Source organism: Panicum virgatum, chromosome 5N (assembly GCF_016808335.1).
Source record: "Panicum virgatum strain AP13 chromosome 5N, P.virgatum_v5, whole genome shotgun sequence".
Classification (NCBI taxonomy): domain Eukaryota; kingdom Viridiplantae; phylum Streptophyta; class Magnoliopsida; order Poales; family Poaceae; genus Panicum; species Panicum virgatum.
Window position 1 is genome coordinate 53,348,790 of NC_053149.1, and position 23,045 is coordinate 53,371,834.

At 46.8% G+C, this 23,045-nt stretch overlaps 4 protein-coding genes and 1 pseudogene across 5 annotated transcripts; 3 read left to right on the forward strand and 2 right to left on the reverse strand.

Annotated features, from left to right (window-relative positions):
* Positions 1–3,190: 3,190 nt before the first annotated feature.
* On the reverse strand, positions 3,191–5,850 carry LOC120675414 (RNA polymerase II transcriptional coactivator KELP-like). The gene is made up of 3 exons (XM_039956633.1): positions 5,387–5,850; positions 5,151–5,256; positions 3,191–3,518 (listed from the first exon to the last, which is right to left on the reverse strand). Exons 1-3 carry the CDS (start codon positions 5,747–5,749, stop codon positions 3,427–3,429), a joined length of 561 nt encoding a protein of 186 aa, XP_039812567.1. The 5' UTR covers positions 5,750–5,850; the 3' UTR covers positions 3,191–3,426.
* Positions 5,851–6,876: 1,026 nt separating this feature from the next.
* On the forward strand, positions 6,877–12,303 carry LOC120675299. Its single transcript, XM_039956437.1, has 7 exons — positions 6,877–7,367; positions 7,482–7,614; positions 8,359–8,462; positions 8,612–8,783; positions 8,899–9,039; positions 9,132–9,453; positions 9,539–12,303. The coding sequence occupies exons 1-7, from the start codon at positions 7,306–7,308 to the stop codon at positions 11,944–11,946; spliced, it is 3,342 nt and encodes a 1,113-aa protein (XP_039812371.1). The 5' UTR covers positions 6,877–7,305; the 3' UTR covers positions 11,947–12,303.
* A 701-nt stretch (positions 12,304–13,004) lies between these two features.
* On the forward strand, positions 13,005–14,991 carry LOC120675422 (60S ribosomal protein L28-1-like). Its single transcript, XM_039956643.1, has 4 exons — positions 13,005–13,158; positions 13,622–13,779; positions 13,865–14,031; positions 14,638–14,991. The coding sequence occupies exons 2-4, from the start codon at positions 13,632–13,634 to the stop codon at positions 14,758–14,760; spliced, it is 438 nt and encodes a 145-aa protein (XP_039812577.1). The 5' UTR covers positions 13,005–13,158; positions 13,622–13,631; the 3' UTR covers positions 14,761–14,991.
* A 548-nt stretch (positions 14,992–15,539) lies between these two features.
* On the forward strand, positions 15,540–16,110 carry LOC120675429 (annotated as a pseudogene).
* LOC120675319 (anoctamin-like protein Os01g0706700) lies at positions 16,082–20,824 on the reverse strand. Of its 2 annotated transcripts, none has more exons than XM_039956501.1 (16): positions 20,424–20,788; positions 20,162–20,231; positions 19,952–20,067; positions 19,466–19,592; positions 19,252–19,373; positions 19,067–19,158; positions 18,863–18,967; positions 18,514–18,774; positions 18,208–18,340; positions 18,014–18,127; positions 17,858–17,928; positions 17,627–17,757; positions 17,153–17,235; positions 16,964–17,071; positions 16,724–16,882; positions 16,082–16,625 (listed from the first exon to the last, which is right to left on the reverse strand). In XM_039956501.1, the coding sequence occupies exons 1-16, from the start codon at positions 20,622–20,624 to the stop codon at positions 16,515–16,517; spliced, it is 2,004 nt and encodes a 667-aa protein (XP_039812435.1). In that variant the 5' UTR covers positions 20,625–20,788; the 3' UTR covers positions 16,082–16,514. The 2 variants fall into 2 exon arrangements, with proteins under 2 accessions (XP_039812435.1, XP_039812436.1); XM_039956502.1 differs by having other exon boundaries at positions 16,084–16,625; positions 19,252–19,352; positions 20,424–20,824.
* Between the last annotated feature and the right edge of the window lie 2,221 nt (positions 20,825–23,045).

Here is a 23,045-nt window from a genome sequence, read left to right on the forward strand (position 1 = left end):
TGTTTGTTTCCGTGGCTAATCTCGCTAGTCAAGGAGGAAGATCAAATCAGGCGGAAAAATGATCCCGGTGTCAGTGCGGCCTAGAGGCCCTAGCTCGACGGGACCTCTTGCTTTGTACACACTCTTTATTATTTTCACAGGACTAAAAATATAGAAGTAGCTTGGCAGCTTGCAATCTAATCCACTACTTTAATTTCTTCCTAGGGCTCATGTTTGGGACGAAGAGTTTCACATAAAACAATAATGCTCCCGTGGAAATTAGGAAGCTACTCCGTAATATATATTCTGGGGATCGATGCATGCATGTCACGTGGATCAATAGTGAAATGTTCCAACGCCATAGAGAGTTAGGGACCACTGACGCATGTGGCAAAGCAACCCTTTCCCGTCTCTTCTAGGCGCTACAGGAGCGAGCGGCGAAAGAGGGGCGAATCCGCGTCCGGGGCCAATTCCGCTCCCTCCTCTCCTTCTCCGGCGTCCTCGTCAGCGCCGGGAGAGGAAGGGGAGGGGGGAATCGACCGCCGATGTCCATACTAGTCTAGATAGGTTAGTCTAGGCGTAGTTAGGTTCCTCATCGTCGGTTTTGGCGGCGGAGGTTTGTTTCCAGGAGTGGCGGCGGCTACGGCGCGGCTCCGGCAGAAAATAAGGTTCTTCCTGGCCAGCGGAGGCATGCAGTTCTTCGTCGGCTTGGTCAAGCTTTTGGCTCTCCTGTGTATCTCCGGTGGTCGGGTCTTCGATTCCAGCGGTTCACCAGTGAGGTTTGGTTCCCTACTTGCTTGCGGAGGGGAGGGTAACTGGTGCATCCCTGTGGGTGTGCGGTTTGTCCAGTCGCTGAGTTCCTCGGCGGCGCCGGATTCTTCTTCTGGTCGCTGGTCGTCTAGCCGGCGGTGGCGGATCTCGTGTTCCTCTTCCAGCTTGTCAAGGTGATGGCCGATAGTCTTTCAGCGGAATCGAGCCGTTTGGTAGTGTATCCGGCGGTGGATCTTGCCACTTTTCCAAGGTTTGGGGTCCCTTGGCATGTTGGGAGGTGGAGGTTGCTGGCGGTGAAGTTGACGAACGGGATGCCGGAGAAGTTGAGGAAGATGAACAGTAGTCATATGGGCTCCTTTATAATTTTCCTTTTCTTTGAGGTCTTGTTTGTAAAAGGGGATGTACTGTGCTGCGGTTTAATATATTTTCCCTTTCGCAAAAAATAGAGAGTTAGGGACCCAATCACAATGTGCTTCTGTCCTTGGCTAGCTAGCACAAGGGCCTTTGTTTGGTTGTGTTCTAGAGATTCTAGAACGAAGTTTGACCATTAATTACGATGTCAAATAAAGCCAGTTTACAAAACCAACTCTAGAACCTCTGCGCTAGGAACTCTGAAGAATCTAATGAGACCTTTGACCGCGTGTTTAGAGAATAGTTACTGTAGCATCACTGTAGCCAATCATCGATTAATTACTGTCATTAGATTCGTCGCGAAAAGTTATACACATCCCTAGAAAGGTTTTGCAAATAGACTTCATTTAGCACTCCATGCATACGAGATTTTTTTTTGGAAGCGTGCGTTCTAGGAATTCTAGAATGGGGGTGGTAACCAAACAAGGCCAAGTTCACGTCGTGGAGTCCCTGTAATTCGTACGCAATTATTTTTCTTTCGAGCACAATCGTACGCAACTAATTGACGGCCGTTTGTTCGTTTTCCTCTCACGAGATCTCGCTGTCAAGGGGATAGATGATTTCCATGCATGCTGCCTAGGGGCCCAAGAATGGATGCGTTTATACTGTATACCCCTCGGTGCGATCTGGGTCAGAGGAGTGAAGAACACACAAGCTTTCGCCTCCAATCTCCTACTCACCAAGTTCATGGAGATGGAAGGCGTGAAGAAGGTTCAAATGTGTCCTTCGGATCTGCATCGACTCCAGGAGCCAGGGATACCATTTTTGTTGTCAGAGACTGGAGCCGGAGCAACTTCTTCCAGCAGGTGAGCAGTTAGCAGGGAGCTTGTCCGTACGCACGATGTTTAGTTGATCACGGAGTGGTTCGCACGTCTAGTCACTGATCTCCTTTCCGAAAAGAAAAGAACATGATTGCCCGCGATAACGGGCTGGATATGTTACTGCCATTGCTGACCCAACATGACCTAAAGCTCATGTGCTGAGATGATGCGAGGAGACATGTGACTCAGTGTGATGGAGACATGTAGCGCATGCAACACGAACGGGAAGGTGGGTTTAGGTGCCTTTGGCCGTGTTTAAATCCAAAAACGTAAAATATAAAATTTTTATAAATCACTTGCAGTGTACTAAATATAATCAAAAAATAAATCGCATTACACAAATGGATTGTAAATTGCAAGACGAATCTAATGAGTCTAATTAGGGCGTGATTAGACACAAAATTGCTACAGTAAACATACTCTAATGATTCTTCAATTATGCTCATTAGATTCGTCTCGTAGTTTACAGACGAGATCGGTAATTAGTTTTGTGATTAGTTTACATTTAATACTTCAAATATTGAAGATTCCCTTCCATAAACATAAAAATGCAAAATGCAAAGTGAACTAAACACACCCTTTGTGTAAGGTGGCTTGTGTTGCTGTCTTTCGTTAGATGAGCCAAAGCACATGAATAGATCATTTTGCATTTTGCATTTTTGCATTTTTGAAAGAGAATCTTTAATATTTGAAGTATTAAATGTAGACTAATCACAAAACTAATTACAGATCTCGTCTGTAGACTACGAGACAGATCTAATGAGCCTAATTAATCCATCATTAGAGCACGTTGTAGCATTACTGTAGCGATTTAGTGTCTAATCACGTCATAATTAGGCTCATTAGATTCGTCTCGCGATTTACAGTCCATTTATGTAATACGATTTATTTTTTGACTACATTTAGTACACCATGCAAGCGATTTACAAAATTTTACATTTTGCGTTTTGGGATCTAAACAAAACCTATGTCCTTTGGCCCATTGCTCCATTCTGGATGATTGTAATGAGTACAGCCCATGTGCTGACTGCGAACACTATCGAACTCGTTTGAAATTCAAAAGCCTCTGGAACCTCGATCTACTTACACATCATGTCCTACTCTTCATCGAGTTCCTCTACAATTCATCCGTGTACAGTGGAGAGCCTGAACGCTACAAAAGGCAATTTGGAATTTGCAAGATCATAAAAAATTATGACGGAAAGAACTGAAGAAAAAATTCACAAACTTGCTAGCATAAATTCCGAACTCTTTACTGCTTGTTAGCAAACATTCCGTACTGTATAGAGTCTACCCTACAGATGGCACTACTTTTAGTTTTACACAAGTTCATAGGAGCTCTAGGAGCTCCATGAGATGAGACTGCGAGGCACTTTGCAAACCACATATGCCCTGGGCCTTTTGATTCGATACAGGCAAAAGAAGAGGCTTGTAAAACATGTTCTCAGTCTGAATCTTCAAGCTTTTTTATGGCATCCTCTATCGCAGGTACAGCATTGCGGAATGCTTCCCACTGCTCGACTGTCATACTTATTCCTGCATAATGCAGAATATTAGCAAATAAAGACATGAAAACAGTCAGTGAAACACTATGCCATGGGATGAAACAACTAAAACGCCACAACATAACACCAACAAAAAAAAACAGGAATCCAAATCGTTGGCATCACTAACAGCACACAACTACCAAGCTCTTCATTGTTTAGAAACATATATAGTAGCACTAGTATCATTTTAACAAGGAGAGTTTAAAAATCTAAAAAAAACTACAAATTTTGTGCATCACATAGCAGAGTTGTTGCCCCTGATATGTTAACAAACAATATCCAGAGTCTGACATCACCAACATTTTAGGATAACTCATGTGAAAGTGAAACAATAGCCAGAATCTGGCATCACCATAAGGAAGGCAACTGATTTATCAACTGGTTTGCGAACCAAATATTACAGCAGACGTAAATACGGTGTTTATCAACTGAAAACTAGTTTGCGAACAAATATTATATTGAAGTTTTATATTGTGGAAAGATCAGTAGCCGGAATGACTTCTCAGTTTCTTCATTTAATTAGCCATAATAAGGTGAGTAGACAAACATCATTAATTCTTAGTAAACTGAACGTAATGTTGCATTAAGATGGTCACATCTAACTTTTATTCAAATAATTCAAAAGGCTGTTAAACACCTAAGCCAGGCAGTTTTCTTCTGTTGCATAACAATAATGTCCAGCTAGACAGAGTACTCAGCTAGACACCAGGGGGGAAAGAACTTCTCTCTAACAACTTCATAACTATGCTAACAACTTTTGAAGATAGAGGACTGACAGCCTACGGAGAAGTCAATATCAATAAATCATAATAGCGACTATAACAAAATCTAGATGTTGCTGTGACAACAGGACAGGCACCCTAACCACTATTATGTGGTGACATATGGAAAACCTAGTTGTGGTATGTGCATTGTTTCTATAACAAGGAAAGAACTAGTGGAAATATGGATAACTAATAGTCAGCGGTATTGACAAATAGAGATATTGGCTTTGCTAAATAATGCTATTAACAAATTATTTTGGTTATTTTGCAGAAATCTTAATGGTTAAATGGTTACATAACTTGGAAGACCACTTATCATGTTAACGCTGTATATCACAATTCATGCTTTGCCTATTGTCGTCCCTCTGCTTTTGCAGCAATCATTCCTTGTCAATACTTTGTCACGGAACATAACTAATGTTTTCTAAATAATAAACGAGCAAGACTCAAACCAGACACATTCTGAACCACTACCAAATATGATCAAACTTAAGAAAGAACAGATAACACTGAAAACAACCACATGTGTCTTTCACTATCCAGTTCTGAGTTCCGGGACAAATTGGTCATGTACTCATGCGGAATTAAGTTTCAGGAAATCTGAACCATCCTTATACCATAAGAGTGTAGAGGGCTAAAGGCGGGGGCAAGATCTAGCTGACACTGCAGAATGCGGTAAGCTTGCTAAAACTAGGTATAGTGGGGCATTAAAATGAGAAAGACACCAAAATTGTGCTACGCTCAGTACTCGAATTCTCCATAAGCATGAATGTATCAAGGTACATTTGAGTGGAGCGCATAACATCTACAATTCGAGCAGAAATCGAAGGTTGCAGTTCGAGGAAGAGTTGAGTCACCTTTGCTGGTTGGCAGCTCCTTGCCGTCCTTCAAGTAGAATTCGCGGATGGACACCAGTGTCCTGCCCTTGAACTCCGACAGCGTCACCCTCCTCTTGGTCGACAGCTGCACGCGCAAACCCACATCACGCCACAAAACCCTAGCCCCACGCCACAAAACCCTAGCACCCGGATTGATCGAACAAAGGGCGAAGGGGAAGAGCCTGAGCGTTGGAGGCACGGGAGGAAGAACTCACGCGGCAGAGGATAAGGTCCCCCTGGTCGTCGTATTCTTTCTTCCGCGCACCTCCCTCCTCTTCCTCCTCCTCTTCTTCCTGTTCCTGTTCCTCTTCCTCTTCATCTTCCTTCTCGCCCCCCTTTGCCTCCTCGCCGGCGTCGCCCTGCTGCTGCTCTTCCTCCACCTCCTGGGAGGAGAGGGAAGTGAGGTATCCCTCCACGACGCCGCGGACGAAGAGCTTGCGTTCGGGGACGGAGAGATCTATGCCGAGGCGGTCGGCGGCGGCGGAGCGGACCTTGTACTCCGTCACGGAATCCATGTCGGAGCCCCGGAGGATCTCCAGCACCGTCGCTTCCACTTTCTTCTTCGTCGCCTCGTCCATGCCGACGCCGCCTCCCACTGACTTCACCCTCCGCTTGCTTTGGCTCCGCCGGAGAAGCCTGCCGCGGCCCGCAGTCCAGCTCAGGTCTCTCTGCGAAACCCGCCGTTGGTTTGGGGGAAAACGAGCGGGGTTGTGGGCCACAAGCGGGGGTTTGGGCCGTGCGGCTTCGAATATATTGGGCTGTAAATCTTTCTGTCGGATGTTGTAGGCTTTTCTTATCGTCGTTTTGGGCCTTTAAGGCTGAATGTCATTTTATCTCACTCATTTTTTTTCTCCCAAATGCCCCATCAAAAAAAATCTCCAAAATCAAAAGAATAGCATTTTGATTCCTTTGAAGGTGTCACATGCCGGAAAGTGTTGGTGTCTCCATAAATTTTGTGGTTCCACCGGTATGGATGGTGAAGGGGATCATCATCATTTGTCAGGTTGGCAACCTTAATAGCTTACGGACTACTAAGTTTGGTGGATCCTGCTACATCTCCATGTGATGGATAGCCGGCCTGTCTGGTGGTGGTGGACAATGGAACCTGTGTGTTTATTTAGCACCAACGACGCGTTCTGCCTCCGGGTTGACCTTGATTAGAGCAATGCGGCCACTCTCTCATCCGCCGCCCCTGCTCGTATTGCTGAAACAAGATCTGCCTAATTGGGTGGCCTCGGCTTCGGACATAAAAAAAAAATCAAGCTCGGTGCTCGCTAGCGAACCTCAATCACGCATGCACGTCTAGAACCTAGCAAATGCGGCTGACACTTCTTTCGTGGATGGTCAACTAATGAAGTGTCAAGATCTGCTGGTACAAAGTCTCCCACACGTCACCGAGACTTTCAAACGCGCAAAATGCCAAACAGAGGACACGCATTTCCTTCCAGCAACGCATCGACACGGAGAGATTTTGGAAGCTCTGCAAACACGGAGGGATAGCAAACTGGGCTGAAGTCTGAAAGATTACCATCAGCAAGGCGCAAATCAAAATTAAATCCGGAGCAGCTCTAGCTCAAAGTTTTCATAAACAGAAGGTTACACGGCCGGGCAGGTGCCACCTGACGATCCGAGCCGAGCCGAGCCGAGCCGGCCGCCTCGAACCCGTCGCGCAGGGCCCGGCCGGTCACGGTCAACCAACCGAGCGCGCGCACCCCCAACCGGCGGCGACGCGGAAGCGAAGCGGCGAGGAAGGCGCCGTCGGGCGTTTGCGCGTGCGTCGCCCGCACGGCAGCACCAGCAATCCCATTCGACAATTCCCACCCCCTTCCCACGAGAAAACGATTCGCTTCCATCGGCAAAACGGAGAGTCTTCCTCCCCCCTTCTTCCTGTTCGGTTCCCCTTGGCGGCAGGCGGCCGCGTCGAGGGGGGGCGAGTCTTTCCATATTCCAATCCACCGCACCGCGGCAACAAAAGCGGCGCGTCCGATAGGTGGGGGGTTGGCAGCACTTGGTGGCGCGCGCCGTGTCTCCCACGGGGCCGGTTGGATTTGGTTGGGTTTTCGAATCAAGCCGGGAGGAGGGGAGGTCTGCGTGCGGTTGTGTCGCGCGGGCGGAGGCCGGCCGCGAGGCGGAGATGCACAGGAGCAAGGGGAAGCTCTCCGGCGTCCTGCACAAGGGCTTCAAGCCCGACAAGTGGTCAGTCCAGATCGATTTCCGTCCGCTCCCGCTCCCGGGGTGGCGGAGGGTTGTGGGGGATTCTAACGCCCGCTTCGCTTCCTTGGTTTTTATTGGTGATGGTGATGTTCGCAGCAAGACGTCGCTGCGGATGGCGGTGGCGCGGATCAAGCTGCTGCGGAACCGGAAGGAGGCGCAGGTGCGCCAGATGCGCCGCGAGGTCGCGCAGCTGCTCGAGGCCAACCAGGACATGACCGCGCGCATCAGGGTACGTGCTTCGTTTCGTCCCATCGTTTACCATTTCACCACCGCCCATTGCTTCGAGTTGGCTCGACGCGTCTTCAGCGCGTGATACCACGGTTGACCTGATGATGGTAAAGTTCGGTAATCGGGTTGCGTGGACTTGACTTCTGTAGCTCAAGCGCTGCGGCCTCAGTTGAGCTAGGTGTTTTGTTGTAGTCTAGGTGTTTATATGTGCAAATGGATGAATTGGCTGCTATTTGGGATGAATGTGTGTGGTAGATATGCCATGGTTGCTGACTGACGGGCTGCTACATTGGTCAGCTGCAACGAGTGTAAACATTTGGGACTTATCAAATAACATCAAGCATTGGTTCTTCTTCCTCACTATACGCTTTCGTTGGACACACATCCTAACTTTAATTTCAGTGCTATTTGTGCTCTGCACTCGCTATAGGACAATGCTTACTTTGTGCTACTAAACTTTTTCCATTGAAACCCTGATGTTCCATGGGGGCATTGGATCTTCATCTGATCAAAGTGCATGGTTTTCTTGTTTGACTGATGTAAACCAATAATTAGCGGGTTGTGCTTTCTCCATATTTAATCTTAGATGCCTCTTGCTGCAAACATCTGTTAGGCCATAGAAAATGACTAGCTTTTTCTCAGTTCTAATGAAGTTTATACTTATCGCATTTTAATGTGTCTTGATAGTACTATGTCAGCATGAGGCTCATTATTTCTTATTGACTCTGCTGTGTTCCGCCTGCAGGTTGAACATGTCATAAGGGAAGAGAAGTTCATGCAAGCATATGACTTGCTTGAAGTATATTGTGAACTTATAGTGGCACGTCTGTCCATTATTGACTCACAGAAGTAAGCCATTTTTTTCTTATATGCAAACCCTTATTCGATGGTTTGCGTTTTGAGTTGGTTCAGAACTATTTCTTAGCAGCACGTCATGATTTAGGATGTTTTTTCTGCACATCTAAATAGCATATGCATTTTATTCACCTGAATTGTAGGGCTTGTCCCATCGATCTGAAGGAGGCAATAGCGAGTGTTATATTTGCATCTATGAGGTGTTCGGATGTCACGGAACTAGCAGATGTCCGGAAGCAATTCACAAGCAAGTATGGAAAAGAGTTTGCTACAGCAGCCCTTGAAGCGCGCCCTGACAGTGGCGTAAATCGTCTGGTATTTTTTGCTGCCTTTATTTAAGAGTTTCAAATTTTATGAAAGATTTTCCTTGTTTCCATGGGCACGATGCCACTTTTACCCTAGACCGCTTATACAACTATGTTTGTTACAGGTAATTGAGAAACTGTCAGCAGGAGCACCTGATATACAGACCAAAATCAAAACCTTGACCTCAATTGCGGAGGAGCACAACATCAAATGGGTGCCAAAAGCTTTTGAGGAGAAATTGCAGAAGCCAAATGAAGATCATCTAGTAAATAACTGTTTGAGAGTATTTTGCATTTTTCACTTTCTGTCCTGATTGGATATTGTGGTCCTAATCTGTTTGATTATTTTGTTTACCAGTATGGGCCTGCCACATATTCTGGAGGAAACATTTCAACTATGGGGTCATCCACTTCTAGCATGTCAGCACCACAGCCCACATACTCTGGTGTTCCAGCGGCGACTGTGGAGGGACCTTATTCGCCTGCAGATGTCTCAGCAAATAGAAATTCTAATGCTTTCTCACAAGAAAACATTCGTAGTGGTTCCAGTGCTTCAGTGCCCCCTAGCTCCCAACATGATGCATCTGCTTCCTATTCAGCACAAATTCCTGGTCCTAACAGTATCTCACATGGAAATACTGGAGATCCACCTTATCCTCAATATGGCGCAACAGTCCCAGGTACAAAGAGATTCTACCATTGAATTCCTGCCACTTTTTGTTTCTTATTCATATTCCCGATGACTGGTTAAAATTTTCTTTTCAGACACTGTGTCCAGGAATGAAGAGATGAATCGGCATAGGGAAAGAAAACCGTCAGTTAGTGGTGCCAATTGGAATGTGGAATTCAAGGATGCAACATCTGCTGCACAGGCAGCAGCAGAGTCTGCGGAGATGGCAAGTATTGCTGCTAGAGCTGCTGCTCAACTTGCTAGTCGTGGAAACTATTCTGGTGGCCAAAGTACTGGAGATTATGAGGCAGCTGCATACAGTCATGAAAATACACCAAGGAAGCAACCAGCTGAGCATTTAGTGAAGGATGAGAACAGGAGTTTCCATGACCAGAGTTCAGGTATAAATGATCCAAGGGCAATGCCATATGCAAGAAAAAGGTCGGGAAGAGCAGAAACAAATCATGTTGAAAACCAGAATATATCAACAGTTCATGCCCCGGCTCAAAGCCAGAAGATGCCAACAGTTCATTCCCCAGCTCAACAATTCCACTCTTACAGTCGTGAAAGTCATGTATATGAAATGCCAACTGAACAACCTCATGCTCATTCACCTGAGCCTCCCCATTTCGATGATTTATATGAGAGAGAAAGCAACATTGGAAGATCTGAAGTTCATCCATTTGATTTACCTAGTGGAAAGTTGCAAGAAACTGAACCTGCTGGGCGCAATGTCCAGGATAGGAAGCCTAGCTTTGATCAGGAGAGCACAAATGACTACTATGGCAATTTCAATTCTTCCCAAGATACATTTACTTATGGCAGCAGTTCTGTTTGGGACCAGCAGAATGACAAAACTCGAGACTCGTCATCTGTTGCCTTTGATCAATATGATTCTGATGTTGAAGAAGAGAATTTGTTGGATACTTTCTCCTCAAAGCAAACTGAACAGCCACCTGCTGTCCAAGATCACATGGGATTCACAACTGCAGATTGGAGTCAACAACATAGAAGTGAATCTCCTAACCATAGAACTTCAATGCTATTTTCCAGGACAGAAACACAACAATCTGATAATTTAGGAGCAAACAGAAGTGATGTTCATTCACCTCGTCCTTATGATAGCTTGCCACCTACATTTGATTCAGATGGTAGTAGTTCTGATGAGGAGATAGGCACAACGATGCGTACAGAGTCTTTGAAGTCTGCTTCTGGCCTGAACAAAGAAGCTAACAGAATTTCTGGAAAGGTTGTCCCTGATGTTAAAGAAAGTATTGGAGATTATGAGCCTAGCTCCAGCAAGAAATTCATGGCATCACCTGGTCTTAATCTATCATACAAGGAGAGACACAGTGGTGGAACTGGTGGTTCACCCATATCTGATTATTTAGGGGGACAGGCACCGGGACACTTTAACCATGTACAAAGCAGAGATTCTGATCTTTCGGATGAAGAAACTGAGCTAGATAAATTTAAGAGTGCATTCTCACCAGAAGCAAATGAGAATCAGTCCTTGCCTTTTGCCATTCGGACTTCAGCAACTTCTGATGATAAGGAAGGTGATCTTGGCCTCAACTTTGGAAAATTAACTCCTGGACTAAGAAACAAACCCAGGCAACCTCCACCATACACCAAAATTTCCAGGGATAATATACTGCCAAGTCAGTCCTTGCCTAAGGCTTCTGCGAGCACTGAAGAGTCAGTTGATTCGGAAGAGAATACTACTTCATTTGTACAGAACAGAAGTAGCCCCAAAAGCTCACTCTCAACCAGGACCTCTTCAGGTGGAAATTACAATAGTGAACTTTATGACAGGAATCGAATTATTGGAACGCACGGGGAAGCAAGATCAACCATGGCAACAAATTTCTTTGATTCAGATGATACTGAGAAGCTATCCAAACAATCTATTAATCCAAGTTCTCCCACAACTAAGAGTTCTGAACGTGTGAATTCTAATCAAGAGCTTTATCATGAAAAGCCAGGTACTGGAGCATGCCGGGAAATGAGATCAAGAATGGCTAGACATTATTTTGATTCAGAAGACAGTGAAGAAGAACTAGAGCCACAGCAGACTACTCAGCCAAAGCGGTCTGGAGTGCAGATACAATCACGCAGAACACGTGATGTAACATCAGACACAAAGAGAGATGGCCATGTCCGAACTGGAGCACGATATGCTGAAGAAACTGAAAGCTTGACAAAGGAGTCAAATGCCCCTCAACTGAACAACTCAAGTGCTGAACAAAGGAGGGTTGCAGCACAGCGCTCTTCACCTGAAGATGAGCGTGTTGAATCACCAATGGGGGCTAGAGGGAAGTCGCAAGAAGCTGAGATCAGTAGAAGCTCTGTTCCAGGAAATGTGAGAAACTCAGAAACCTCAGGAGAAACTCTGAAAGAGAGCACCCCCAAAACACCCCCTGCACATGTTCACCCCAAGCTTCCTACAGACTACGATTCATTTGCTGCACATTTTATGTCGCTTCGAACAAACCGCCGCTAGATTTACAGTTTCACATCACATATATACAGCACGGAGTTTCACCTAGTCATATATATGAATACGATAGACACATGATACGTTTTATAGGGATTGAGTTGAGATCTGTACAGTATAGCAACACACAATGTTTTATGGATGTTATCTGCGATGCTTGTTTTGAGCATGCAATTCTTTTGTTCTCTTGTGGCCTTTTCAATAGATTTATAATGTACAATTCTTTTGTTCTCTTGTGGCCTCTTCATAGATTTATAATGTAAAGACATTTCCTGTTAGTGTTTGTTAATAAGCACATCATGCTGCCGGAGATGTAAAACGTTTGAGGTTATTTCATTCCATTTCATTGTGACTGGATCTTAATCATCTTCGTTACTCATGCATATTGTTCCATTCTTTCAGCTCTGCAGCCTGGTATGTATTCAATTCATGTAAAGCAACTTCTCATATTTGGTAAACTGGATGTAAAGCTCTTAGAAGAGACTGAGCATCCAAAGTCTAACTAATGAAACTGGTGAATGTCCGACGGCACTCAATTTGGCAACACTGAATGCATACTGGTTGGCAACACTGGATAGTTGTGTCGTCTTTAGGGGTCAGAGATAACTAAGGTGAGAGACAGTGTGCTGGACAAGTGTTTCGGTTGACAGTACAGACCAAAACTTCTCGTTCTGATCTTTCCCTTGTATAGGGCCCTGCCTCCCTTAGTATGAACAATTTGAAAGAAATTTCCACGGTTTTGTCCTACTTCCAGTGCTCACTACTGCCTCTTAACAAAGTTAATGGACGTTGTATCTGGTGGAAACCACAACCTTCGTGAAAACCCGAAAATCCATGCAAACCATGGCAAAAAAGTCGTCTAAATTCACAAAAACACACACACATATAGATGATATAATGATACACAACTTTGTAAAATATTTTGACCAAACTCGACTTCGTTTGTGAGATATAAAAATAACAAGTTAATGCTCTTAGATAAAAAGAAAGTGGCAATATACTAGGTAACTGTATCAAGCTGGAGGCCCATGAGAACAAAGCAACTAGGCCCATTCGGTCCACAAAAGCAGCTACCCGAACCTACTAGGGTTTATGAGCACCGCATCACTATAAAAAAGTCTCTCTAAAGCTCGCCGCGCCGCAGCCACCCCCCACCAGGCCACCAGCACCCCGAGTCCCGGAGAGAAGCAGATCGGCGGCGCGTCACTCCAACTTCCGGTGAGAGAAATCTTCCCTTCCCGCTTCGACTGTTTCCATGAATTGATCTGTCTTAACCTAGGCTGCCTTTTTCATTCTGCGTAAGCTGATCTATTCGACCTCCGCGAGTGCCCGATTTGCTCCCCAACTCCATTTTTATGCGCTGCAGTGCTAGAAATTGTTTAGTGGGCTCGTTCATCATAGTTAGAAACCGCTAGTGTATACAGTTTTGATGTCACTAACTGTTTGTCGTTGACCTGCTGTATTTTTTGAACTCCACTAAACTCAATCCAGTTCAAGTAGAGCATGTGGAACAGCAGCCATCTTGTAATTAATTTGTACTGTGTTGCCATCTTTAGTCTGATAACTCTCATCTGTGGTAAAATTGCTTGTGATTTTGCTATTTCGATTTTTATTATTTAGTTGCTCCTGTTTAGCTGATTGGTTACATGTTGTCCGATGTGTCGTTGGATTTGTGCTTTAGGTAAGCTTAAATGGCGACGGTTCCTGATTCTCTGATCTGGGAGATCGTGAGGAAGAATAATTCCTTCCTGGTCAAGCAGTTTGGCAATGGCAATGCCAAGGTTCAGTTCAGCAAGGAGCCCAACAACCTCTACAATGTCCACTCCTACAAGCACTCTGGTTAGTGTTTGTTTCCCATCGTGTTCGGTTGAATTGTGGATGCCAATGGTGGCACTGTTTAATTGTGGGATTGGCTTCATTTCAGGCCTTGCCAACAAGAAGACCGTGACTGTGCAACCGGCCAGTGGCAAGGAGATGGCGGTGGTCCTCTCAACAACCAAGACAAAGAAGCAGAACAAGCCTGCCAGCCTCTACCACAAGTCTGTCATGCGCAAGGAATTCCGCAAGATGGCCAAGGCTGTTAAGAACCAGGTATAGAACAATTACATGTTTCATTATTTATATTATTATTTGTTCTCCTTTAGAAAGATGATTTTTAAAATAATTATGGGTAAGCAATTACAAAATTGTCATTAGCCCTATCATGTGAGAACCCATTCATATGTCTGGGTCATCAATCAAATACACTTGTTCCACATTTTTTAATTGAATTTGTGATATTTGTTGTGGTCCTATTGTTACAAGTTGAACTACAAATGCTTGTTTTACTATGAATTTTTAGTTCTTGGTTCACATTTATAGCTGTTGCTAACTATATGGTTCCAATACCAATCTTCACAAAAGTATTGAGGACTTGTCAGCTTATAAAACTGTATGGTAGATTAGTAGCATGCGAGAACCATTTTTTAGAACTCTGCTTGGCTGAGCTACTTCCATACTATTCAATGAGAAGACATTTGTTTGAAGCATACGCGTAGACCCTCAAAACAAAATTCCTCTGAAACATGGTGCTTCTTGCTTTTTACCACATACAACATTTTTTGAATGAGAAACAATGTCTGACCAGACCTGTGAGTTCTTGTTCGGCAAAGCTGGCACCTTCAGTTGTTGTAATGGATTTGCTTTCTGTTTGTACAGGTTGGCGACAACTACTACAGGCCTGATCTTACCAAGCCAGCTCTTGCAAGGCTGAGCGCAGTGTACCGCAGCCTCCAGGTTGCCAAGTCTGGTGTCAAGAAGAAGAATAGGCAGGCGAACTAAGTCACAAGGAATTGTTTTGATGGGCGATGTTTATGTTTCATGGTTTCTAGATTTGGAGCATGATGGATGATGTGCGCCGTACCTAAGACTGCCACAAATGAAATTTCATTGTAGGTTCCACCTTTTGTACTTGTACCCATGACATGATTAAGCATATGAATATCCTTTTAGTAATTGTGGCCTTTTGGTGCTTGTGATGCCTGAGGTTCTACTACAAACTTTCTCGATTCATTTGTCTGTGATTCAAGTTTTGACATGTATCCTGTGACGTACAATTGTGGTCTAAAAGGTTCTGCCGGTACCCTGAATTTGACTCTTGATTATCCCGTGGATATTCCTCTGTACTATGGTCATGTGATTATCCCGTGGATAATTTGACTCTTGATTATCCCGTTGATACACCTCTAGAAGGTTCAAGCCTAGGAGTTCGACGACTTCCCTTTTTCCAGCTGCAACTTTTGCATGTTACTAGAATGCTTCCACAGCTTAATATTTAGCTAGTGCATTTTTCAAAATGTCTCAGCAGGAGCCTGTATAGAAATATATATTAAAAAAACAACAAATTCACACTAGGGGGTAGGGATCTGTTTAGCCCGTGAGCTAGCCTTGCGTGCACAGGAATTCGCGAAATCTGATGTCCACTGCTGAAAAATCGATGGCTTGGAAGCGAGACCTTGGAGCATCTTGGAAGGAACCATGGAGCGAAACTCACTCTTACAAGGCGTGCGGGACACTGACACCTCTGCCGGACGGTATAAAATCGCACCCCCGCCGCACGATTCACCGGGAAAACCGGTGCCCCGGCACATGTCGGTCGGCGAGACGACGGCCAAGGCGTCGGCCAACGGCGGCGGCGGTAGCCAGCCGAAGGCGCCGCTGTCCCGCGGGAGCGCCCGGTTCGAGCGCCTCCTGTCCGGGCTGGGCGCCGGTCCGCTCGTGGACGTGGAGCCCGACAAGGTCAAGGACGAGATCCGGCGATGGGCCAAGAAGGTGGCGGCGCTGGTGCTCCAGCTCAGCCTCGACGCCTGACCGGAGAAGAGCGACGGCTCGTCGGAGCACCCGGGCGCGAGCGATGACATGACCGCAGGCTGAGCAGCTAAAGCCGAAGTTAACTTTGGTATGCTGTCCGCTGACATGTTTACAGCCGTCGCCGGGCAACACCAGACAGGATGCCGTGGGCGATTTGCAAAATTCATTGATCACCTTCAATTTTTCATTCATGCATTCAGTGGGAGACGCAGGGTGATGTATATGTACTTACTGACTTCACCTCCGTTCTGTCAAACACAATAAAATCTAGCTGCTAGGTCATGGGTGTGAATAATAATAAACAGCAGCTGGTATATTTAATATTTCTCCAGTAAATTGATGATTGTCACTAACAAGGGGCTTTCCACACTCCAATTCGTTTGTGCTCACTTTGTCAACTAGTACTCAGTACAACGCTACTCTTAAGCAATCATCCACACATGCACACAAACACACATTACATGGTCTGAAACATATCCAAGTTTCAGTTCGACTCAACAGAGCAGTAAAATTGAACGACACCCCCACTCACATTCTTACTCCTAAGGTCATTCTGCTCTACGCAGTTACCAGTAGGTCAGGTAACAATAAGCCGATATCTACACTTAACAATTAGCAGAATCAAGTTGTTACATCCCTACAATTTGTACAACTTTGGCTATACAAATCTCGCTCTACCTAAGCTACAAAACTAGCATGGTCTTCTAAACTGCACCTGATGTTTCTCAGTCCAGTTTGGCGTCCAATTTTGAAATGCTCTTCAAAAGTTGTTTGGAGCAGACATTTTGTGCTTGAGCTACATATCGCACTCGATTTGCTTTCACCCATGCAGGCTCCTAATGGACAATAGGAAAGCAACAAACCACAATTGGTGCTTCAGTTATAAGGAAATAAGTAGAACTGTACAGAGGAAGGAGATAAATATAGAAATCACCTCAGGCACGAAGTGTGAGAAACCGAATTTGATTAAGAGGAGAGCATGCTCCATTATGAGGATTGCTGCAAGTCCTGGCTCAATCCTCCAGTTTCCCTCCGCATCATAGAGACAAACAAGAAGCAAGCAGTTTGTGCATATTGCCATTACCACCAAGAACTGAAAACAAATTCAAGAGTGAACATCACGGACATGCATGTATAGTCACTAGGAGTCAAATAAAAAGTTCAGGAAGCAAACCTGGAATATATTCAACCATGCTCCAATTGTAGCTGCAGCACGGGGGACAGGCCTTTTCAACATGACTAATAATTTCAATGCATCTGCTCTGATTTCAGTAGCATTGTTCTGTAGGGAAAAAAGTTCCAACAACATTAACAGATTTACATCAAAGCAAAACACGGTGATTTTGTGACAGAAACCACATACCAGAGCAGCAAAACAGAAAATCAGCGGAAATGCACACGCAAACATCATGATCATTCCAAACTGTAGAGTTAGCTCCAGAAAATCTGTGATGGATATAATACTGTAAGCACAACTTCCACAATTTTTTTCCATTTCTTTCAGACTGCAAATGCAATGACTAAAACTCAGCGGAAGTGCTATAATGAACTACTCCCTCCTTCCCCGTTTATAAGGCATACACGTATATCAAGATTCAAACTTTCTCATCTTTGACCAATAATTTGACTATTAAATTTTTGTTTTTATAATGCAAATTTCATATGATTGGATTCATAATCAATTATAGTTTACAATGATTATAAGTTTATAATCAAAAGTGATATAATATATGATAAATAAATGGTCAAAGTGTTGTTTAGAAGACCGTGTCATGTTCCACCATGCCTTATAAACAGGGAAGGAGGGAGTACATCCAAAGCAAAGTCTGACACTTACCATCAAATAAACCATCTTCAAGTTCTGCTCCAATGCTTGCAGTATAAGAGGGTTTTAAATATTCTTTCTCCACTCTTGTTGATAACCGGACTGACTTTCCTGAGGGTGATTCTCTCTCATGCTTTTTCTTGCTACAATATTGGAGAGAGTTCTTGTTTTACTCTATTGATCTGGAAATAAGGATTTGATCTGGAAATAAGGATAAGACAAAAGGGTTCGTGCAAAACTTACTGGACAGCTATGTACTTTTTATAGCTGTACTTCAGGTAAGGAATGGAATTCTCAATCAGATTTTCTAATACCTGAAGGAAAAAAGCAAACATACCATCAATATGAAACTATGGTACAATCATGTTCATCAGTAAAACAATTATGCTGCGGACATGCCTGGGACACAATGAGACGCTGGATGAGAACTTGCCGGAGGGCCAGTATATCACGATACAATGAAGCATGGTAAAATAACCCAATATATGACTGCATAAAGTAAAGGCCAAAGACCTGTATCTCAAGAAAAGGAAACAAAAAGTGAGAAGCCAGGCTTAAAGAACACACCATCTTTCAAACTTTGTTGTATTTACCTTATAAACTAAGCTAGCAGAACTAGACTCTTCTCCTTGATTGTTTTCATACTTTATCAAATTGACAGATACCTTGCCACCAATTCTGGTGTAATACTGAATCGCAACAAGATATATAGCGGTCAACAAATACCTGTATAGTATAACATCAATGAGAATAATACAATGCAGATTTGAGTGACAACCAGAAATGTCAAAATACTGAGAGAAACAGATATAAAGTACTAGGGAAGGAAAGCTAGCTAGCAAATCAGTTGCACCGTTTTGGGCTAACCCTTCCAAAAGGCGGATCATAGGAATACTGACCTCATCACCTCAGTTTCTGTAATCTCGTATAGATGAGCATATGCCAACTCAAATGGCAGCTGAAGACAAATGATAGCCAACACAATGATAGCATTGTTCCTTATTCTAAGGAGGACACCAAACCATTCATTCCTTTGCAACTTTCTTTTCTCAGCAGATACATCACTAAACTTCTTTTCCTCAATAGTAAGAGCATCACCCAAGGAGTCAAGTTCATTGCCCATACTTTTGTATTCAGATAATGAGCAATTTATACCCCATCTGTTGTGGCCATCTTAAAGAGGTCAGGAAACAGTTGTGAGCAAATTAGCTTGATATATACAGATCAAATTTGAATCATGTGTGTAACCTTGCAAGAAGTGCTGAATTCTTTCGTTTCCAAAATTGCAAAAAGAAGACTGCCCAAGAAATAACAAAGATAAAGAAAGCAGGAAGAACCAACCACTGCAATGACCTGAATTCAAAGTGCAGAGGAGAAATGCAGAAGTAAGAACAGATAGAAAATAATATTAATTTTATATTTCCAATGAGGAATAGCAAGTAAAATGTATACCCAAAATCTATAAGTTGAGTTGCCAGTCCGAAAACAGCTGGGAAGAAAAGCCAACGTGTATACATTCCTAGGAACGCAAAGTATGTAGCAATCTGCAGTTGAAGACAGAGTGTTTACAAAGTAACAGGTAGAAAAATTAATAAAATAAAGATGTTAGTGGCAAGATGTGCTAGACACAGTTCTACCTTCGTTCCAAAGTAGGAGTAAATCTCATCAATAGGTTGCCATGTGAAGTCAAGCCAATTGAGTGCCCAATTTCTCAGGAGTTGCTTCCTTTTAATTTCATCTGCAACAAAGTTTAAGCTGACTGGGATTGCTGTTTACTTGTTTTTACCAGTGGCATATAGGGAATTGTCCCTTCACAATATATGAGAACAAGTAGAATTTAGATTAGTGTACCATGCAAAGGGAACACTAGCTTTACAACTCCTTCAGATTCCAGCCTTGTCAATAGTGACTCATTTTGCTTCCAATGGAACTCCTTGTCATCAAATTTAAGAGTTATTTCAGAGTTTGTCTTGTTCACCTGCATTAATCAATTCCAACCTGCTATCACACAATTATATCTAAATAGCAAGAGCCGAACACTTGGCTAATTAGTTATATACTTCACTTCTCTGCATAATATCAAGCGAAAAAAAGAACGAAAGTGCACTGATACACTAAATAAGATCAATGACGGAACAAAGTGCATGGGAAAGAGCACAGCTCAATAGAACAATGGGCATATACTTAACCATTGGTAGTTTTACAAAGCAGACCAGAGAAACAAATTTTATCAGTAGACGTGTGGAACAATGGGCACTATATCAGTAGGCATATCCACAATTTGTTGCAATCTGGAACAACAACAACAGCTACAAATGAGGACAAGTGTGCACTTACTATGCCATATATCAAGTAACGGAAGCAGCAATATCGCTCTCTCCAGCTGAACAGGGACCCATCTGGCTGCCTGACAAATGCTGCGACCTGGTCCCATTCAAACTGAAGCTCCATTCCTGAAACCCAAATTAACAGCAACATGAACACACCGCCCACCCACCCCAACTGCATTTCGATGTCAAAATGCCTCCAGGTGGAGCCCCAAGTTACCGATGTAGGTCAGCTTCTTCATCTGCATCTCCGCAGCCGCTCTCCCCAGGGTCCCCATTGGCGCAGCCAGCTAAATTCAAACAGCAGGCCCACAAGCGTTAGAATCGAGACAGCAAGCAGCACGCCCCGCGCAATTCCGAGAGCGAGGCGGGCAGATCATAGGGCTCGCGCTCCTCCGGATCGCCTCCTCGTCTCAAACTCAGGGCGCACCACTCACCACAACCCGAATTCAGAAAGGGCAAGTGCAAAAGCAGCCACCGACCTTGATGAACTCGGCGGGGACGCCGCGGACGCGCTCGACTAGCAGCCCGGCGCCCTCGAGCTCCCGCACCAGCCGCGCCAAGCAGTCCTCGGCGGCCCCCGCCGCGGCGGCGCGGGAGAGCTTGGGCACCACGATGCCCACCTCGTACCCCGTGGCCTCCTCCTCCACGGCCCCTTCCCCTTCCTCTCGCCCCGCCCCCATCCCCTGACCCCCACCCCGGATCAGATTCGGCCGCGGGTGAGGCGCGCGACGGCGGCGGATGCGAGGAGGCGGATCCGCATGGGCGGCGGAAAGGGAAATGCGCGGAGGGAGCGGAAGAGTAAACAAAAGCAAAGCGAGCCTTTGGGAATGGCGGAGACGGGGAGGGCGGGGGCTAACGGATAGAGGAGGCCCCTGTGTCCGCGTCCATTCAATTTGATTTCTCAAGATTAAATTAAACCTTAATCTGGTGAGGTGGTGATTAGTTGGCGGCGCAAAGGCCTGTCTGCGAGCGGGCGTAATTAATCGGCGATTAGAGGATTTGAAACGCCGCGGGGGCGTGGAAGGGAAATGAAAAAAATTCTTGTAAGGCCTCGAACAAACTGCACCTCCTTCTATGGCTCTGGAAAGTTGAAGCCCTCTTCTATGGTCATTTTTTTATTTTCAATCCTTTCTATAGCCCTAACGTTACATCCATTAGCCTACAACCGTTAGAGTTCCCGATGTCAAGTATTTAGTTGCAATTTTGGACCAAATTGCCCCTGCCTCACTTGCCCTTCCAGATGGGAACCCCCCCAATCCCGCACGTCGCCCCCCACGCCCGAGCCCGCCCCCGGCGGCGGCGGCGGCTACCCCCGCCTGCGGATCCGGCGCCCGCCCCCATCCCGCCGCGCGTGGAGGAGTCGTCCGGGGCCCAGGACGCGCGCGCGGGCGCGGCGGCGGCCTGGTCCGCGCGGGCGCAGCGGCGACCGCGCGCGCCAACGGAGTGGCCAGGGAGAGCGCCCAGGACGCGCGCGTGCGGCGGCGGCCAGGGACGCGGCGGCCCGCCCGCCGCCGTCCCCCCGACACAGCCTCCGTGCGCCGGCCGACCGCCGCCATCCACGACCGTCCTCTCCTCCATCCTGGGATGCGTGCCCCTGGACTCCGCGGGCGGCGGCAGACGGCGGGGGCCACACGGCGGTGATCACAACAGCGCTAGTGCCCACGAGCTGCGCCACGAGGAGGAACGCGATGGCGACCATGCCCAGCTAGAAGGCGGAGCTCCTGGGCAGCGAGCTGGACGTCGTGCGCACGGCGCGCGTGCTGCGCCGCGGCGACATGGCGTTCCCCGCCGGCGGCATGGCCGAGTGGCATCGGGGCCTGCGGCACCGCGGCCAAGGCGGACAGGCGGGACTGTGACGCGCGGCAGCACAGCGGGAGGCCGCGGGGGACCCCGCCCGTGATGGGCGCGTCTACGGCGCGGCAGTCGCGGCGGCGTTCGGGCGGTCGCGGCGCCGGGAGCTGATGGGAAGGGTGCCAGTGAGAAGAGGTGGACGCAGCTGATCTCACCGAGAGCTCGAATCGGACGGAGGAAGGCCGGAAGCAGGGGGTTGACGGCGAGGTGGTCGGGGCCGGCGACGGGGCTTCTCCGGTCAGCCGGAATCGAGGCTCGGCGACGGCGCCATCAGGGTGCCCAAGTTCGCCTCGGCTTCCGCGTGGTGTACGGAGGGGAAGGGTGCGCTGCGCGGCGGGGGACGCGCCACGCGCAACCGGCGGCTGACGGCCGGAGCCTGCCTAGCTGCCCCTGCAGCTACGGGCCGGCCTGCCGCCCTGCCTGCGGCCCTGCGCGAGCCGCGAGCGCTGCGCCGGCCTGCGCACACGGGTCACGAGCCCCTGGGGTGACGAGTGCGGCGGCCGGCGGCCTGCAGGGACTCGGCGGCAGGGATCTCAATTCCTTACCCTTTGACCCAAGGGCATTTTCGTCTTTTCACAGCCACTTAACTAGGAGTTAACTGGAGATCTCACGGTAGGGCCATAGAAGGTATGTAAAATGAAAACATGGTCAAGGAAGGGAGGCCGAACATTTCAGAGCCATAGAAGGGAGCCTCATTTCTTCTAGGGCCACACAGGGAATTTTCCCAAGGGAAATCGTGCGTACGAGTAGAGACGGACGGCGGCACGACCATGGATTGATGGATGGACGTGATTTGAGAGTCTTTTACTTGTGTACCATTAAAAAAGATTGTCCTTATCTGTGTACCACTAAAAAATTCATTCCCACCTGTATACCATCGCTCCAACTTTCTTTGTCCTGTGTACCATTCCATCCAATCCCAGAGGCCCGAGACCGGCCACCGCCCATCCCTGTCGGCGCATCCCGCCCTACCGCCGCCGGCACCTTGCGCGGGGCGAACAGCGCGGGTGCGGCTCCCCCGGCCGCCGCGGGCGCGACTCACCTGGCCGCCGCGGGCGAACGGCTCGGGCGTGGCTCGCGGGAGCGGGGGCCCCGGCCGGCACAGGCAGCGCGCGCGGGCGCGGCTCGCACGAGCAGCGCGCGGCGGCGCGGAGCCCCCGGCCGGCACAGGCAACGCGCGCGGGAGTGCAGCTCGCCGACTGGTGCGCGGTTGAGACCGGCCCCTGGTGGTTGCTGTTCTGGATGCCGTG

Bases quoted from the DNA above. Each gene is read 5' to 3' on its own strand.
- LOC120675414 (XM_039956633.1), bottom strand. From the start codon at position 5,749: ATGGACGAGGCGACGAAGAAGAAAGTGGAAGCGACGGTGCTGGAGATC. The intron at 5,257-5,386 runs GTGAGTTCTTCC...TTGCGCGTGCAG, and splicing joins GGGACCTTATCCTCTGCCGC to CTGTCGACCAAGAGGAGGGT. The intron at 3,519-5,150 runs GTGACTCAACTC...TGCATTATGCAG, and splicing joins GGAGCTGCCAACCAGCAAAG to GAATAAGTATGACAGTCGAG.
- LOC120675422 (XM_039956643.1), top strand. From the start codon at position 13,632: ATGGCGACGGTTCCTGATTCTCTGATCTGGGAGATCGTGAGGAAGAAT. The intron at 13,780-13,864 runs GTTAGTGTTTGT...GCTTCATTTCAG, and splicing joins CCACTCCTACAAGCACTCTG to GCCTTGCCAACAAGAAGACC. The intron at 14,032-14,637 runs GTATAGAACAAT...CTGTTTGTACAG, and splicing joins CCAAGGCTGTTAAGAACCAG to GTTGGCGACAACTACTACAG.
- LOC120675319 (XM_039956501.1), bottom strand. From the start codon at position 20,624: ATGGGGGCGGGGCGAGAGGAAGGGGAAGGGGCCGTGGAGGAGGAGGCC. The intron at 18,128-18,207 runs GTAAATACAACA...CTTGAGATACAG, and splicing joins CTGCTAGCTTAGTTTATAAG to GTCTTTGGCCTTTACTTTAT. The intron at 17,758-17,857 runs GTAAGTTTTGCA...CCAATATTGTAG, and splicing joins AAAAAGTACATAGCTGTCCA to CAAGAAAAAGCATGAGAGAG.
- LOC120675299 (XM_039956437.1), top strand. From the start codon at position 7,306: ATGCACAGGAGCAAGGGGAAGCTCTCCGGCGTCCTGCACAAGGGCTTC. The intron at 7,615-8,358 runs GTACGTGCTTCG...TTCCGCCTGCAG, and splicing joins ACATGACCGCGCGCATCAGG to GTTGAACATGTCATAAGGGA. The intron at 8,784-8,898 runs GTATTTTTTGCT...TGTTTGTTACAG, and splicing joins ACAGTGGCGTAAATCGTCTG to GTAATTGAGAAACTGTCAGC.